The 16,991-nt window shown below is 45.8% G+C and overlaps 1 protein-coding gene across 2 annotated transcripts in view; it reads left to right on the top strand.

The window, feature by feature from the left end:
• The window catches only part of Dock1 (dedicator of cytokinesis 1), a 503,223-nt gene that overhangs the window by 471,175 nt on the left and 15,057 nt on the right, over positions 1–16,991 (top strand). For both annotated transcript variants that reach the window (XM_034495028.2, XM_034495020.2), the window contains exons 44-48: positions 1,587–1,673; positions 3,239–3,415; positions 4,300–4,383; positions 9,371–9,508; positions 15,852–15,997. In XM_034495028.2, coding sequence (XP_034350919.1) covers positions 1,587–1,673; positions 3,239–3,415; positions 4,300–4,383; positions 9,371–9,508; positions 15,852–15,997 — 632 coding nt within the window. The remainder of the gene's footprint in view (positions 1–1,586; positions 1,674–3,238; positions 3,416–4,299; positions 4,384–9,370; positions 9,509–15,851; positions 15,998–16,991) is intronic.

Here is a 16,991-nt window from a genome sequence, read left to right on the forward strand (position 1 = left end):
CAGAGGAGCTAAGAATAACCGAGACACCTGACATTTTGAGCTGTGCTAAGCCTCGGAGCTTGTGCTGCTTCTAGATGGCCCCAAAATCCTCCAATGGCCCCATTTGGGTCCTCACACATAGATGGATCATTCAGAAGCTACCGGATTTAGCCCTTTATAGCCTGACAAAGGTTCAGGCTTCCAGAAAAGAGCAAAATGCTTTTCTATAGTGAGAAGGTTGATCCTAGCCCCTTCTATAGGACTTCTGACCCAAAGGGCAAGGCTAGGAAAACTTCCCTGTGAAGCCAAGAGCTGTGCTCAGATCTATAAGCCTGGCAGGGGCTGAAACTTCAGGAGAAGCCAGCCAAGGGAGGGGCCTGAGTAAGGAACTAGGTATCAATATAGAATATTCACAAGGGTGTGGCCATGGAGCAGGCAGTGGACAGGCTCTGAAAGGCTGCTTTTCTCTAGTAAGTCCTCAGGAACACAGGCAGAAAAACCTGGCCTAGGAGACAAAGATCTGCCTGTGACCATGAAGCTGCTGTGGTCCCCCTGCCTTGCTCGGGTATCTCAGATGTTCTAAAGGCCAGGCTAGCTTTCTGTATATGTCATCCCATGACTAGATAGGTCTGAGAAGGTGGCAGTCTGGAGGGTTATTTGCCTGTCTGCTAGAGCTGAGGGGCCAACCATTAAAGAGCCAGACAAAATTAGTCTCATTGGCTTGAAAGCATTTCCTGCAGTACATGAGGTGCAGTATTAGAAGGGCTGCAATTTTAGAAATGGCTTTTATTTAGATATACGTAGAGCTGAGGTTGTATCTTGATGGTAAAATGCTTACCTGGAATGCAGGAAGACCTAGGTCTGAACCCCAGCTCTGCACAAGCTAAGTGAATACTGTAGTGCCCACCTATAATCCCAGCACTAAGGATCACAAGTCCAAGTTCATCCTCAGCTAACTACCAAGTTTGGGCCATGAGACCTGTCTCCAAACAAACAAACGAACAAAATATACATGGAGAAAAGCCATAACACTGGGTGAGAAGCTTTGAACACAGTAAACACAGGCCACTAGAGTGTTTAAATCCTCCTCAGTGCGTTGATATGCCTCGCTTCTGTTTCCATACTATGTGCCCATACAATATAAACGTAATTGTGTTGTTTAAAGTAGCAACTTTATTGAAGCACAAGAGGTCAGTTTCAGCAAACCTTGTCCTTGATGCATTTGTGCCTCTGAGTTTCTTTTGACACCTAGGTAAGGCTAGTGTAAAATGCACTTGGACCCCTTCCCCAAACACACTAATTTAAGAAGAAACCCCTCTCATTCTGAGGTATTTATGCAATCCCTGATCGCCCACATTTCCTTGCCAAACAGCAGAGCGGCATGCTTGATAGGTGAGAGATAGGGCACTTGGATGATGTACAGTAGCTGTCAGGTAGTGCATGGCTCTTGAGGTTCCCTCAGCACACACCTGTCCTTTGTGATCACAGGCTAACCTTGTCCTTCTAGAGGACCCACATGATGGGTTCACACAGATACCCAGCAGAACAGAGCCCCCTTCCTACTGGCATCCCCCTCCTGACATGTATTGCATGGGCTCTCCTTACAGAATATGTGGATCGAGAGAACCATCTACACTACGGCCTATAAACTTCCAGGGATTTTAAGGTGGTTTGAAGTCAAATCTGTCTTCATGGTAAGGATATACTTACTCTAGGAGATACCTGTCTCTCCCTCCTATCGCATTTGACACCTCTCCTTGTGATCTTGTGGCCTGTTACATGCTACAGACCCTTTGGTGCCTGTCACCACTTTGTGTACCTCAGAGCATCAGTATCTTCCCATCTCCCCCGGCATCTTCGTTCCAAAACTGTGTGGCTACCCTCAGGGCTAGCTAACAAGAAACCCAATTTTTCTGACATATTAGCGATCTCAGCCCTAACTGTACTACTCCGTGAACTTTGCACCAAGCCTCTTTCTGGCACTTTTGTTGTCGTGCACATGACAAATAACAAATAGAATTTACTCATTTCAAGTGAGAATGTATTTCTCCTGGGACATATTTTTAAAGACACAATTCCCATTATATTAACCAAACTTTGCCTTGCTGTGGAACAGGGTTATTTTATTGTTTGGTTTTCTTTATGAATGGGTATTTTGCCATCATGTACAGATTCTATGTGCACTATGTGTATGCAGTGCCTGCTGAAGCCAAAAGAGAGAATGTTGTGAGTTGGGAGTTACAGATGGCCACCACAGGGACGCCCAGACTCAAACCCAAATCTTCTGGAAGAGCAGCCAGTTCTCTTAACCACTAAGCCATCTCTAATTCTATAGGACAGTTTTATTTACATGAAACTCACATTTGTGGGGAGCTACAAGATAACTTCACTAACGAAACACAGAGCTCCACCACAGGTTTATTGCCAGGACTGAAACATCAGATATATGACAATTTCCCACATAAAACAATACACTGAAAGGATAAGGGTGTGATAGCCCACTTGGCAGAATGCTTGTCTCGTGTGCGTGCACATTGGCTTCTATTCCCAATATAAACTGGGTGTGGCGGTGTACACCTGTAATCCTAGCCCACGGGAGGATCCAAAGTCCCAGTGTTATCTTCATCTGTGTGGTGAATCTGATGCCAGCCTGGGCTACATGATATTCTGTCTCAATAAAAACAATTAGTTAAAATATGCTTTTTGTTCATGTGCCCTTCACTGGGCTGGATCCCACATCAGGCGATGGTTCCTGCCATTCAATTAACAGTGAGTCCCTGAAACACCTGGTGATTTGGCTTAAGGACTCGGCTAAGCTTGCCAAATTGGCTCTTCCCTTCTGTATCTTCCCCACTGATCTTTTTTGCCTATGCCATTGAGGACTCTGGACCTGTCACCAGAGTTCTCAATGGCATAGGCACATATGACATATGAACACACGTTGCCACTCCACCAGACTTCTCCAGTCCACAACGACCAAGATGGATTCCCCCCTGTGTCCCAAAGTAACCAAGGTAGATAGAAGGCAATCATGCCATTAGACCATAAGACCATTTATGGTGGCCAAGCTAAGATCTGCTGTAAAGCCTCCAAATCTGCATTAATATGGACCAAATGACTAAAATTCCATAACCCCAAATACCTATATTTTTACATAAACCATGTGTTAGAAGGAAAGTGTACAGGAGGCCAGGGAGGCTGCCTCACCTGGACACACTACAGTAGCTGGGTGATTCCCACCATGTTCTCTTTCTTGCAGGTAGAGATCAGTCCACTGGAGAACGCCATTGAGACAATGCAGCTGACCAATGACAAGATCAGCAGCATGGTCCAGCAGCACCTGGATGACCCGGGCCTGCCTGTCAACCCTCTGTCCATGCTTCTAAACGGCATTGTGGACCCTGCTGTCATGGGCGGCTTTGCCAATTATGAGAAGGCATGTGACACACCTGGGACAGCCTAAGCATTCCCCAACTCCATTCCCGGGACCCAGAAGTTATCCTGGAGAGTCACCCTCACTTTCCAGAACTCTGGGGTCACTAAAGGTCTAAATATTCCATTATGGAGATGAGCAAGAGTCCAGATATTTACCATAGAGAGATGGCATAGGTGCGGGGGGTAGGGGGGTGTCTCTGGCCTTGCTTAATAGCAGCTCAGCAGGGATGGGTAGAAATTGAAGGTCACGTGGTACAGGCTAAGCCAGTTCTACTCACCATAGCCCATTGCCTATTTTTGAAAGTGCTGGGGCTGTAGACATTTATTTATGTCTTGTCTGGGACAGTTTTCTTAATGTAGCAATAATACTTTGAGCCACTAGGCCTGTGTAGTCCACAAGACCAAAAATCATTTGTCTGTTGGCCCTACACACACACAAAAAAAGCTTGTTGACACAGATCTAAACTTGAGACCAAAAGGACTCTCCTGGTGAGCTGCCAATGCTCATGGAAGAAAAGTTAGTACCTTCCCAATGTTTTCGTCTTCCAAACAAATCTTTGTCTGGCTGGAATCAGTAGAACAGAATAATATCGGCTACAAAGGTGAACTTCCAGACACTGGTACAGCTAAGGGGGCCATAGCCAATGCTACTCAATAGGGCTAAGCCATCTAGGTCCGATGTGGCCTTTCTGGATTCCTGGCTGTCTGTGTGTTCCACATATTGTATTTGACCTGAAGCTCTGGGGAGGGTTCAACCATGGGCCTTCAAGGAGTGCCATGGGAGGGCTGTGGGGCTAGTTGTGCCTCCTTCTCTTCCCAAGGCTCCTATACACAGTATCATGATGGGCAATCACATGTGCTAAAAGGCTCTCCCTGTCTCCACAGGCTTTCTTCACAGACCGATACTTGCAGGAGCATCCTGAGGCCCATGGGCAGATTGAGAAGCTCAAGGACCTGATAGCGTGGCAGGTTTGTATGTCTGGGAAAGGGAGATGGGTATCCTGGGCCCCTCTACATACATTCCTACCAGTATAGTGGCTTCTGGGCCAACTCACTCACAGGGATAAAGTCACTTAAACACCCTCAAAGCTCTGTATTGCAAACAAACAAGATGTGCTGGGAAAACTTTGTCTGGCTGGAATTAATAGAAGAATATAAGATTTCGAGGTGGACTCAGAACTGCAAAAGCTCATGCCTCAGTCTCTATGGTCCTTGAGAGAGAAAGATCCACAAGATAACTGCAGCCTGCCCGCCCCTTCCACTGTGGGAGGAGAGGGCAGCTCGAAAGGATGCGTGTCCTTGTTTGTGTTTGCCCAGCTGTGGTTCTGAATGTTAAATTGCTTCCATTCTTGCTTCTAGACCGAGCCCTTCTTGGCTGTCTTCTTCACGAGTAGGGAGCTGCAGAGGGCCCCTTATATTCCTCTGGTGTCTGGGCTTCCTAGAACCCCTGGGCTGGATTTCTATACTTACACCATCTATAATTGTTCTGCCACTGGAGCAACTTGCTACAGGTTTCCTCACACAGGCAGCAAAGATGTGCTGACCCCATGATATTCACCAGGTGTAACGCTATTAGCCAGACTGCAGAAGGTAGGGAGTGGGCCATCCTGTGTTAGAGTTAGGAGTGTGCCCAATCTGTAGGAGGTGGGAAGCTAGCTAACTTGTGTTAAGGTTAAGCTGGTATCCAGGCTGCATGCATGGCTAAGCCTGGTCCTAGGGTCTTGAGTGGGCCTAAGAACATCTAGGCTCAGCTGAAGTACTCCTACTATGAGACCTTTCCCTACATTCTGTACTGACTACTAAAAGAGTCTCTTGCTTGTGACATTTCTGTCCTCAACACATTGGCCACTGAGATCACTTAGGGTCTGTGGCTGAGTTACAGCTTACAGCCAAGTTGGAAGTCTTCTAAATTTGTATCTAGATGACTAGATCTTCCCAGCTCTGGCCCCCTCATACACACATGCGTGCGCGTGTGCACGCACGCGCGCACACACACACACACACACACACACACACACACACACACGTGTGCAGACATGCACCGCAGTTCTAATTGTTCCCCGTGAGTCCCATTGTCCCTCACCTTCCAGCATCTGCCTTTCTGCTTTTGGTCTGCCTGATGACCCTAAGAAACTCTCGTGAGTAGAACTGTCTATGATTGGTTCTTTGGTGTCTTATTTCACTCAGCATAATGGCTTCAAGGTTTGTCCATAGTGTAGCTTTTGTTAGAATATCATTTTGTGAGGCCAAATAATATTCTACTGTGTGGCTATGCCATCGTTTATCCATGCATCTGTCTGTGAGCATTTAGGTCATGTCTACCTTGAGGCTGGTCTGACTAACAATGAAATGAACACAAGTTCACAGATGCCTGTCATCTCCTTGCTTCCTGTACTCTGCCTATGCTGAAGGCTGGATCTTCTGTATTGTATAAAATTCTAGGTCTGAGGTTTTCCGCTGTTATCAAACTTATCTCCAGTGACTGAATCATCTTATACACCAATCAACTAGAATCCAAGGTTCCAGTGTCTGAGTCTTCACCAAGACTTGTTGTTATTTGGGTTTTCTTTTTTCATATCATGGCTATTTTCATACACGTGCCACTTTATTATATTTACATTTTAAGAAAATTACATGAAAAAGTCTGATTTTTGTCACAAATCTCTTGAGATCTGATTCCTCTGCAATTGTTTTGTGACATAAGAGTGAAAAGGGACAGACACTATTGGGCAATATGGTTTCTTCACACAGAATGTAAGTCACATCCCCAGTCTCCCTATGACTTATATTTTTTAAAAAAGCAAAGAAAAAAGAAAAAGTGGGAAAGAGTTTAAATTTTGGATGACTCTATTTGAGTCCCTAGGAATGAAGGGGGCCTAGAACTCAAAATACCCCAGAATGCTATCACACAAAAACTAGTTTGGTCTGCAGAAGTTCTATTGATTTTTTTCCCCCTGTAAGCTTTTACAGCAAATTGGATTTTACGAGTTTCAAGTCATACAGAGGAAAATAATTTGTTCCCCAGAGAGAGACTTTATGCCAGCACCATGTCATCGCCCCTAATAACTATATTAAAAGATGAATTTTAAAACAGCTCGTGGGAAAGTTGAAAGAAAGTCTGTTTTCTAGCAACTTCATTAAATCAAAGAGCAAAGGGGAAAATACATATTCAGAACATTACCTGTGATTTTGCTCTCATTTGCAAGTGTTTTGATAGCTGCATATCAGTAATTGAGTTGTATGTTCATTAAAAAAGTGAGAGCTTTACAGTTAGCCTTGTTCTCGTTTTGCTCCTTAGTTTTTTTCAGTTTAGGTTTTTCTAGAAATTCTATCCAGGGTTTCTCCTGGGAGGAGTCCCAGCACTTGCTGGCTGAGTTACATCACAGGTTTATAGCCGTAGACAAGTATGTCTCCAGTACCTATAGTTCCTGTGAGATTGGCTGGCGGGCCCAGCCTGCTCTTTAGCTCAGCTTTGTGATTCTGAATAGTGATGGCCTGGACTTCAACAGCTGGGAGTATGGGCATGATGCAGGCTCCCTGGAGCCTGAAGACTTTGATACCCAGTCAGAGGTACTCCCTCAAACACACCTGCAAACTGTCCAAAGACGAGCCCACACCTTCTCCCATTAAACTGCTATGCTCCGTACATATTTTCTTTGAAATGTACAGAGCTGAGAGAGCAACCCCACTCATCATCCCCAGCTGACAACAGGCACTGTCCTTTCTGCAGGGCCTGGTGCCCTCCAAGCAATGAACAAAGCTATCAGGTGTTCCCTCCTGCTGGCAAGGCTTGGACCTGTGCAGAGCACTCATAGCATGATCCTGAAGGTTTACTTAGAGCGCCCGAAGGTGTGGCTGGGAAAGCCTCCTCTTTCTTCCAGAGTCTGGAGCTCTTTAGACATAACAGGTTCCAAAATGTATCCAGAGTGACTCAAGCTGGGGGACACAGTTTCTGAGTCCTGTGGCAATTGTGGCAGTACTGAATGGGCCTAAGAATCTGCCTGCCAAAGATATTTTGAACATATGGAACAGAAAAGGCCTCCAAAGACCATTTCAGGCTCCAGGTCTATGGTCTTTCTTTGTATATCAAGCATCTCATACATTGGACGGAGCTCCACAGAATAGCATTTTTATTTCCTTCTATTTAGAACCACAGCCGCAGCTCAGATCCAAATGGACATAAAAGCAGAGGCCAAATCCTATTCTGTGAGAAGGCTTTATCTGCTCAGTGTCAGGGACGACTGAGAGTGAGTGGCAAATTCTCTCACCTTATACGACTCACCTGCCAAAGCCCAGGTTCCAGCTGTCCCAGTGCAAACAAGGACCTCAGCTCTCACTCTCATCCACCAAGTAGCCTCATTGGTATAAAAAATAACGTTATCACTCCCAACCCTCACCACCAGCGCCACCACAAACCCCGGGATGATTAGATCACATTTTGCACATTTGAAACCTTCTAAATCAGAACGGCTCTTAGCATCAAGAATGACTGCGGTGTCACCTAGAAAAAGCTTTCTCACACACGCTTGCCTTCCCTCTTTGACAGACAACACATTTGTCATGCCACACAAAGATGTCCCAGCAGACCCTTGTCATCTCCCCTCCAACACACCTTCCCCCAGTCAGAACTCAGGAAGCAAAAGAATAGCAGTGAAATTTCTTAAGCTGGTATTGAGTGCATGGTAGTGAGCCCTGGGGAAGCTGCCATCTGCGTGAGGAATTCATGTGAAATATGAAAACACCTTGTCTGTTTTGAAGAAGCTCACCTGCACACAGGTCTTCTGTGATAACTGGACAGAAATGGGTAACAAGTGGCGTGTGCCTTGGGTTTTGGCCCAACTGTCAGCAAAACTAACTTTTGTGTGTCTCCTGAGCAGGCTGGGTACTTTGAATATGGGGGTGTTTCTGTGCCCCTCCTTTCTTGGAGTACAAGAGAAGTAGCAGCTGTGTGCTATAAATGGAAGCAGATACAGCTCATGAGTGGATTCATCCTGCTAAGATTCCTTGAGTTTGTTCACATGAAATTCAATTGTGTACTTATTATTCCTCTCCCTAATAAATATGCTGGTTCAGATTGGTCTTCTATCTTATTAGGAAACTATGTTTTTTAAATCAGTATTTTTATTTAATTATAAATTATTAAGAGGAAGCCTCTTAGCTTGATTGCATTGAAGACTGACTAACTTCCAGTCTGGGTCCTAGGGGAGAAGCAGAGGCCAGGGACAGAATGGAGCCTGTTCCTACGGCCACCCCCTAGCAGAGACTGCCCCAGGGGTCTCTGCCACTGAGAAAATGAAAATGTCTCATGTGACGGTTTTAAAGGTCAGCATCACTTCTACTGTTAGAAGGAGTGTTGGCATGGATATCTTGTGACAGTAGTGTCGTCAGAGAAGTGATTATTTTTGGTTTTAAGGGAGAATATATTTAGTTTTTCTTTCCACATAAGAATATCCATCAGGACTATAGATGGCCTATGGCTGGATTGTTATGTGTGGGGTAGATTACTTAATTGCCTATAAATACAATATATCCTCACCTGATAAATGAGGCATGGCATGACCTTTTGCTACCAGAACAAGGTACATATGAATGCATTCGAAGCACAACTGTCCCCAAAATCCATTGAGAAACACTAGTATTAAGTCTGTGCTGGGACTGATTGGGTAACAAGACACCTCCCACCCCCACCAAGTAACAGAACGCATTACACATGGGGTGCTCTATTTTGGATATGATCCCCTCAAGCCCCAAGCAATTCTTTTTTAAACATTTCTGTCTCTGGGGGTGGGGGGTGGGGGGTGGGAGGGTGGCCTGTCTGCTGAGGAGTTTAATCAGTCACTCGGATTTGGGAACAAAAGCAAGTGCAGCCAGCTTCCTGTTGCTGCCTCATGCCGTGTGCTGCTCCATCTAGACCTGTTCCCCTCCCAAATCAGGACTGTCACCCTGTGTTTCTCAGATTCCATTTTTGGCTGAAGGGATCAGGATTCATGGAGACAAAGTCACGGAGGCACTGAGGCCATTCCACGAGCGCATGGAAGCCTGCTTCAAGCAGCTGAAGGAAAAAGTGGAAAAGCAATATGGCGTCAGGACCATGGTAAGTGGGCAGGTCCACAGAAGAGTGTCCAATTGGAGTGTAGGGGCTGAGGCCTCTGTGTTGCCTGCAAGGAAATGGGATTTTAGGGGCCTCAGCCTCCTTATCAAGCTCACTTTATGAGATTTGTTAATTTCCGAGCAGTGTGCTGTGTTAGTTGATTCCAGTCTGGGGGTCTTGATAGGGATAGTTAAAGAATTAAAAGGTAAGAGAGGATCTAGAATTTGACAGGTAACAGTGGAGAAATCTTGGAACACCTCAAACAGGAGCAACAGAATCAGCAGTTGAAGAAAGGCCCTTATCGTTGGTGAGGAAACACACATGCAGCAGACACATGGAGAGAAAGACCCTCCATGAAGCAGACAGGGAACTCGAATCCAGAAACCTAGTTTCTTCTCAAGAGCTGGAGTTTTTTTAGGTCTCTGAAGAGCCTTCTGTCTCTAATTTAGGGTTGATCGATTTGAAGAAAGGATAGGATAGCTGATTGGTCCACAACTTTTGTGTTCTGATTAGGCCTTGAACTTGCTGAGTCAGCCTTTGGGGGGGGCAGGGTTCTGTGGGGGGGGGGTACTGCTGGTGGTAGAGAAAGTCAGTAAATTCTTTGTTTTAAACTACCAGGCTTTTGTCTCAGGTAAAGTGAGTAAGGAATAAGCCAGTCTTGGAAGTTTTCCACCTTTCTTACCTAGTCATGGCCCTTCTTCCTGTTGGTCAACCTACCAGGGAATCCTGCTAACTCCTAGTCACTCAAGGTCATGGAGAAATTTCCCAGAGGTCCTTAGGACTCAGTTGGGTTACAGAGCTCATGCCCGAGACATGCCATACACAGAGTTGTGTGACGCTCAGGCAGTAGCACTCACGGTATCCCAAAGAGAGATGGAGTCAATGCCTAGCTCAATGTTGAAACCTAAGAACTGTAACCAGTGAGCTCAGAGAGATGATGGCTTTATTAGTAGCACGTTTTCCTTGAAAGCATGAGGACCAAAGTTCAATCCCTGTAATGTCATGTAAAGTAAAATAAAATAAAACGAGGCAGGATGGCACATACATGTAATCTCAACGCTTGGTAGGCAGAGATATACAGATCCCTGGAACTCAGTGGACAGCCTGTACTGCTTATTTGGAGAGTTCTAGGCAAGGTAAGAGATCATGTCTCATAATACAAGGTAGACAGCACCAAAGAGAAATATACCTGAGAAATATACCTCCACATGCATGTTCACCCACCAGCACACACACACACACACACACACACACACACACACACACACACACACACACACACACACCATGGTCAGGAAGGGAAAAGAGATGGGTTACTGATGATCTAAACCTTGGCCATTGAAGGAGGTAGAGCGGGTAGAGATGATCCAGGCTGGGAGGCAAGAGGGGTTCGAGAGGCAGGCCAGAGGCCAGAGGCCAGTGCAGACAGAGGCATATACTTATCAGAAGAGCATCAAAGGCTTAAGTTGGAAAGGCAAGCAGCCTTCAAGAACCAGAAGCACCACTCAGGGGCAGAAGGCTGTGCTCACGACATGGGGCTGGATGACTCTGGTGATGAGTTCCTGAAAAGTTTCTGGACTGGGGCTGGGGTCAGAAGTGTAACAGATGGGCACCTGTAGTTCTTAGTAATGCAAAGAGAGATACAGATGTACTCTTAAAGACAAGCCCCCACTGAGCATGCTCATGGCAGTGCCAGCATCTCCAATCCCATCAGTCAGTGCTTTGCCACGGACCCAGCAGTACATGAGCCTGACAGGAGGAAAAGATCCTGAACTCTGGTCTGTAAACTCAGCAGATAAGAGCCCAAGACTGACAGCCCAGTGGGAGCCCCTGCAGGTAAACAGGGAAGGATACAGGGGACCTCTCCTAAATGCTCTGCCAGTCAGAATCCTGGAGTAGCTCTATTGATAGCTTGGAGCCTGCAGCTTGTCACCACAGGGTGGAGTGGCAAAAAGTTTGTGGGTGTGTCAGAAGGCAGCTCTTGTGAAGTTTCATGCTGCTTGAAGTTTTCTAAGAATTAAGTTCTTGTGCAGGCTCCAAGTTTTTAACTAAGTTCATACTTCCTATTTTATCAACCACTTATTGACTCTTCTACAATTAAAGAAACCTATTGATCTTGCCTGTCAGTTCTTACATCCTTCCTCTGCTATGAAATATCACTGAGAAGCCTTGCTATAGGGTACAGGTCAAAATAGAAAGTGAGAGCAGGAAGGTGGCGGTGGTGTGTGGGGTTGGGGTTGGGGGACACAGGGAACGTGTAAAGATGAAGGGTATCTTTTCAGACATGTTTTCATTGTGCCTTGGTACCCATCATTAGCTAAAGGCAAGCAGTTTCTGTATCACCATTTCCATATCTCATGCTTCTCCTGGTGGGGGGCAACCAGACATCCCCCTACCCCCAGTGGGGCTTTCAGAGCACTATCTGGAGACAGAATTCAGGAAGCATTTGTACCCATGGGTACTGTGATGCAGGGAGCAGCCTTTATGAGTCCTACTCCATCCTGGGGCCCAGAATGAGGCTCTGAAGCCATCCTTTCTAGGTAGGCAGTGGTTCAGGCTCTGCAGCCTGTCATTCTGTGAGGGATGTGGTCATAAAGGCAGGCTGGAAGGCACCTGTCTTGTCTTACCTACTTTGGAAACCTACAAGCATCTCAGAGTACTTTGAAAAGCAATATCATATCATCCTCTTTCCAAAAGGATAGGTTTTAAAATAATAATAATAATAAAAAACCTACAGAAAGGACATAAACCATTTTGTCAGTTTCTAAGCCAGCCTAAGCTCCAGAAAGGCAAGCACTAGACACCCCCTGACTGTATAATACAAGGGCCTCACCAGCTGGTTCCTCTGTGCCATTGATTTTGTCAATTCTGGAGATGCAAGGAGACACTGCTTCCCAGAGGAACACTGAGCCGACTCCCAGAGACTCCCACAATGGAAACACCAACCACTGGCCTCTGCCTTTGTTTCCCACTGCATGTAAGGGCATCTGCTTTCTCCTCTACACATATGAAACCTTTTTCTCTGTTTCCTGCCCCTCCTGTCTTCTTCCTGAAGTCGGATGAGGGCCAGAGAGCCTTGCTTGGCTCTGCTTTTTACTCTCCTCCTCACCTGAACCAAACCACCATTTAGGTCATGTGCTGGTTGGAGCCCCAAGCCTGTCTCTCCAGATGGTCTCTACTAGATCCTTGTGGGGTGTCCTCCATCCCACAGCCCAGTACTTCAGTACTATACCCATCAGCTGCAGCATCCAGTCATGTATCTCCCCTACTGGTTTTGATGGCATCTCCAGCCCAGTGCTGGGCTTCTTTACCTGGAGAGAGACTCAGACCAGACCCCTGCACCTGCACTGCTTCTCATGTCTTCACTGGCTGCCTTCAGGGCAACAGAACGCCTGAGTCTCCAGTCCACAGCTAGAGAACAAAATACCTCTCTCCCTTCCTCATGAACTTACCTCAATCTAGTCACCTGACCATGACTCAGTGTGTAGTCAACATTCATGGTCATGGTTGAAAAGCATACTTCAGCAAAGAAGAAAAGATGCAAAATTTGTTGCTACGGAGCAGGGCCTGAGAGTCATTCTACCTACGAAGACCAAAATAAATATTCTCTCCAGATACCACAGCAACAAGACAAGGACAAAGGAAACTGCTACTAGCCTTGTACCAAGCCTTCTAGCCCTCATATGCAGTCATTGTTAATCCTCACAAAGGACCCACAGTGGGGAGACAGCTCTCTGCATGTCGTTTGTTTGTTTGTTTGTTGTTTTTTTGAGACAGGGTTTCTCTGTGTAGCCTGGGCTGTCCTGGAACTCACTCTGTAGACACAGCTGGCCTCGAACTCAGAAATCCACTTGTTTCTGCCTCCCAAGTGCTGGGATTAAAGGCGTGCGCCACCACTGCCCAGCTCTCTGCGTGTCTTAAAAGAAGCTCATACTGGTTCCTTGTTTTACACATGATCACACAGTCGGTGCGTGAGACAAAGATCTAGCCTGTTCTAACACTCTACTCCTAATCTTTTTGGCCCTATGGCTGGAACAGGCAGACAGCAAGACACTCCTGTTAGTGTGGCCTTGAGCTACCTGCATGAGATTCTATTTGGTTCAGATGGAACAAATCAAAGTCCTCTTAGTTCTAGATTTCTCAGCCTCTACACAGTAAAGAAGTAAGACTAATGGTTCAGAAGAGCCCACAGCTCTCTGTGAGTCCCTGTAAATACAAATCTCCAACATAACTTCTGTCTCCTGTTGCAAGGATCCTTCCCATGACCTCCTCCTTCTCTTGTACATCCCAATGCTTGTGCACATTTGTTATGTGCCAGCCCTTACTGCTTGACTGTAGGTGGATGGCCCTCTTGAAATCTGAGGGTGACTTGGTCTGACCTTTGTACCCTATGACCCCCAGTGGTCTTCTTCTGTACATGAGCACCCATGTCTTCTGAGAAGGTCACTGCATCACAGACATAGCTACCCACAAACTGAATATTCTCAGGAATGGGACACAGAGTACCAGGACAACCCTGCCCACATACCACATAGGTCGAGTTTCTTTCCAGCTCTTGGCTTGGCATTGTCTCCTTGGTATCTTTCCTTCCCCTGTCCAAGTGGTGGTGAAACACAAGGCAACATTCCCCCAAGTTACAGAAGTCTGAAGAGTCTGACAGTTTCTTGCCTTCCTTTTTTTCCCCCAACCAGTATGCCCAATGGATAGTGATAAAGTCAAGGTTGAAATACTTGCAGTAGAGTCAGGAAGACAGTCTCTCCCCAGCTAGTTGTTTGGAGATGTAATCACCTTCACCAAATGACCCTCCACCTCTAGCCCTGTGGAAGAATAGCCAAACAGTGTGCAACTGAGAAGGCCAAAGATATGACCAGGTCTCATTTAAAGCATAAAGTGAGTTAAAGGCTGAGGATCCCTTGGCCTCAGAGATGCCAGAGAATAACTGGAACCTCAGGTGGGTAGGATGAGGCTTGGGTGGTGATGAGCAAGTCAAAATGGACCTAGGCAGAACTCTAGCCCGAGTCAATGGGAATAACAAGGATAAAGAGCCACATCCCTGGGACTAACCCAAGGCAGAGGGGAGACCTTACAAATCAAGGTATCATTCTGCATACCTGTAGTACTTCATAAAGGATGGGAAGAATGTGTGGTGTAGATGCCAAGTCTCCAGGTGTCCTGTAGAAAACATTTCTGCACATGGAGAGAATCTACTAATCAATATATATATATATATATATATATATATATATATATATATATATTCACCCTTATAGCTTCCTCCTTGTGGCTGATTAGTCATAGTGAACATCCAAAGAGATGCCTTCTGGAACCATCATTTGTGCCAGTTCAAGACTCTGTGCTGGCAAAACCCAGATGCTGATTACCTTGAGCCAGTGGCCTGCACTGCACTAGTTCTCACTTGTGGACAGCCACGCTCCTTTCTGCATCATCTTTAATTGACACCTTGCTACCTCCAAGGGCTGTAACTGTGATACAAACCAGCTGTCCTTTAGGTGATTAGCTGTATGATATGCCAGCAGCATCCTAGGGTGTGGTAGGGAGTCCGATGCGACACAAGGGGAGTGACACTCAGGCATGTGATTTCTGCCAGCCCAAGGAAAGCCTTTGTGAAGCAGCTGTGGTCCAGATGTGCCAACATCTGGCTTTCATCTCAGGTACACTGGTATTTCCTGGCTAATTAGATGTAGATACATGCTGTATCCAATTCGCATTGTGGTGTTTGTTTGTTTGTTTGTTTGTTTATTGGTAATGTACAGCGAACTGTCAGAGAGAGACTGGAAAATTCTGAAGGTGACTGTGTTCTTGGAATGTGTTAAAAGGAGAGAGGCAGAGCCTAGCCCAGGTCTTTCTCCCATCACCCTCGCTCAGCCAAGAAGATCAGACTCCAGTGTAGGGGGAGTGGCTCTGTAGTGAGAGTTTTGAGCCAATACAGCTCTGTGAGTCTGGGCATCTGACTCAGGTGTTAATGTGCAGCTGGACAAAGGTCATACAAAGATCTTACATATTTTTAGTCACATTCTAGATGCACTGTGCTTTAAACTTCCTGGTGAGTAACACCACTGAAGGACAGGTTGATTGTCTGGGAGAAGAAATTTATATTTTTTTAAAAAATGGCCAAGAAGGTTCTTTCTGGTATTCTTATCAGTTGATTCAGGTCTCAAAGGATGTTGAAACCATCTTCATTTTTTTCCTCAGCTCAGAATAAGGAAAAAAAATGGTTTATGAAGTGTGGTCCCATATGGTCTTGATCCCACATTGCTAAGGCTCCTTCAGCACAGGGATATGGCCACAATGACCTGGGTGTTAACATATTTGCTTCTTCTCTCAGCCCTCAGGCTTGGATGATAGAAGAGGCAGCCGTCCACGGTCCATGGTGAGGTCCTTCACCATGCCATCATCCTCCCGGCCCCTGTCAGTGGCTTCTGTCTCTTCTTTCTCCTCTGACAGCACCCCTTCCAGGCCAGGCTCTGATGGGTGAGTAGGTTCAGCAGCTGAGAATCCGGGTAGAGAAGGCTGGGTACCTCCTGGGGTGCCATCCGTACCCTGAGATTACTTAGGAGTCCTGGACATGTTATTTTGAAAACTTAGAGTCTCCAAGACACTGCGGTACCCAATATCATAATGTGGTTACTGTAAAACACCTTGCTCTGAGTAGCATTGCCAGAAAGGTGTCTGCCAAACCTTAAAACATAATTATCAATGTGTCTCAACTCCTCTAGGATCCCAACCATGCCAATGGCCAGAGCCAGGCTTATATCACTGAATAACTCTGTGTGTGTGTGTGTGTGTGTGTGTGTGTGTGTGTGTGTGTGTGTAAGAGAGAGAGAGCACACAAAATTGTTTATTTCTAGCAAGGTTTGTTACTTTTAGAAATTATTTTTATTTTATATATACAAGTGTTTACCTACACACACACACAGATATGTCCCCCACATGCATGCCTGGTATCCATAGAGACCAGAAGAAGGCATCAGATCCCCTGGAACTGGAGTTACAGATGGCTAATGCACCATATGAGTGCTGTAATTGAACCCCCCCCCCCAAAAAAAAATACAACACACTTACCAGGTCCTCTGCAAGAACAGCGCATGCTCTTCACTGCTGAGCCCTCTCTCCAATCCCAGAGTTATTACTTTTTAAAGAAAAATTCTGTTTAAGTTAAATACTTGTGAGAAAAACTTTCTTCTACTTTATCTGGCTACCCTTCAGAATAAAAACCATATTCCTTTTCCCCAATTTTTTAATTTATAGTTAGTTGTACCATCCGAACCACCTTTAAGAGTGGGCAAGGTGTCTTAGTGGATAAAGGCACTTGCTGCCAAGTCTGATCCCTGAGAGCCATATGTGCAAAGAGAGAACTAATTCTAGCAAGTTGCCCTCTACTACTACTACTACACACACACACACACACACACACACACACACACACACACACGCGTATAACAGATAAATACATGATAAAAATTAT

This window comes from Arvicanthis niloticus, chromosome 1, assembly GCF_011762505.2.
Source record: "Arvicanthis niloticus isolate mArvNil1 chromosome 1, mArvNil1.pat.X, whole genome shotgun sequence".
Classification (NCBI taxonomy): domain Eukaryota; kingdom Metazoa; phylum Chordata; class Mammalia; order Rodentia; family Muridae; genus Arvicanthis; species Arvicanthis niloticus.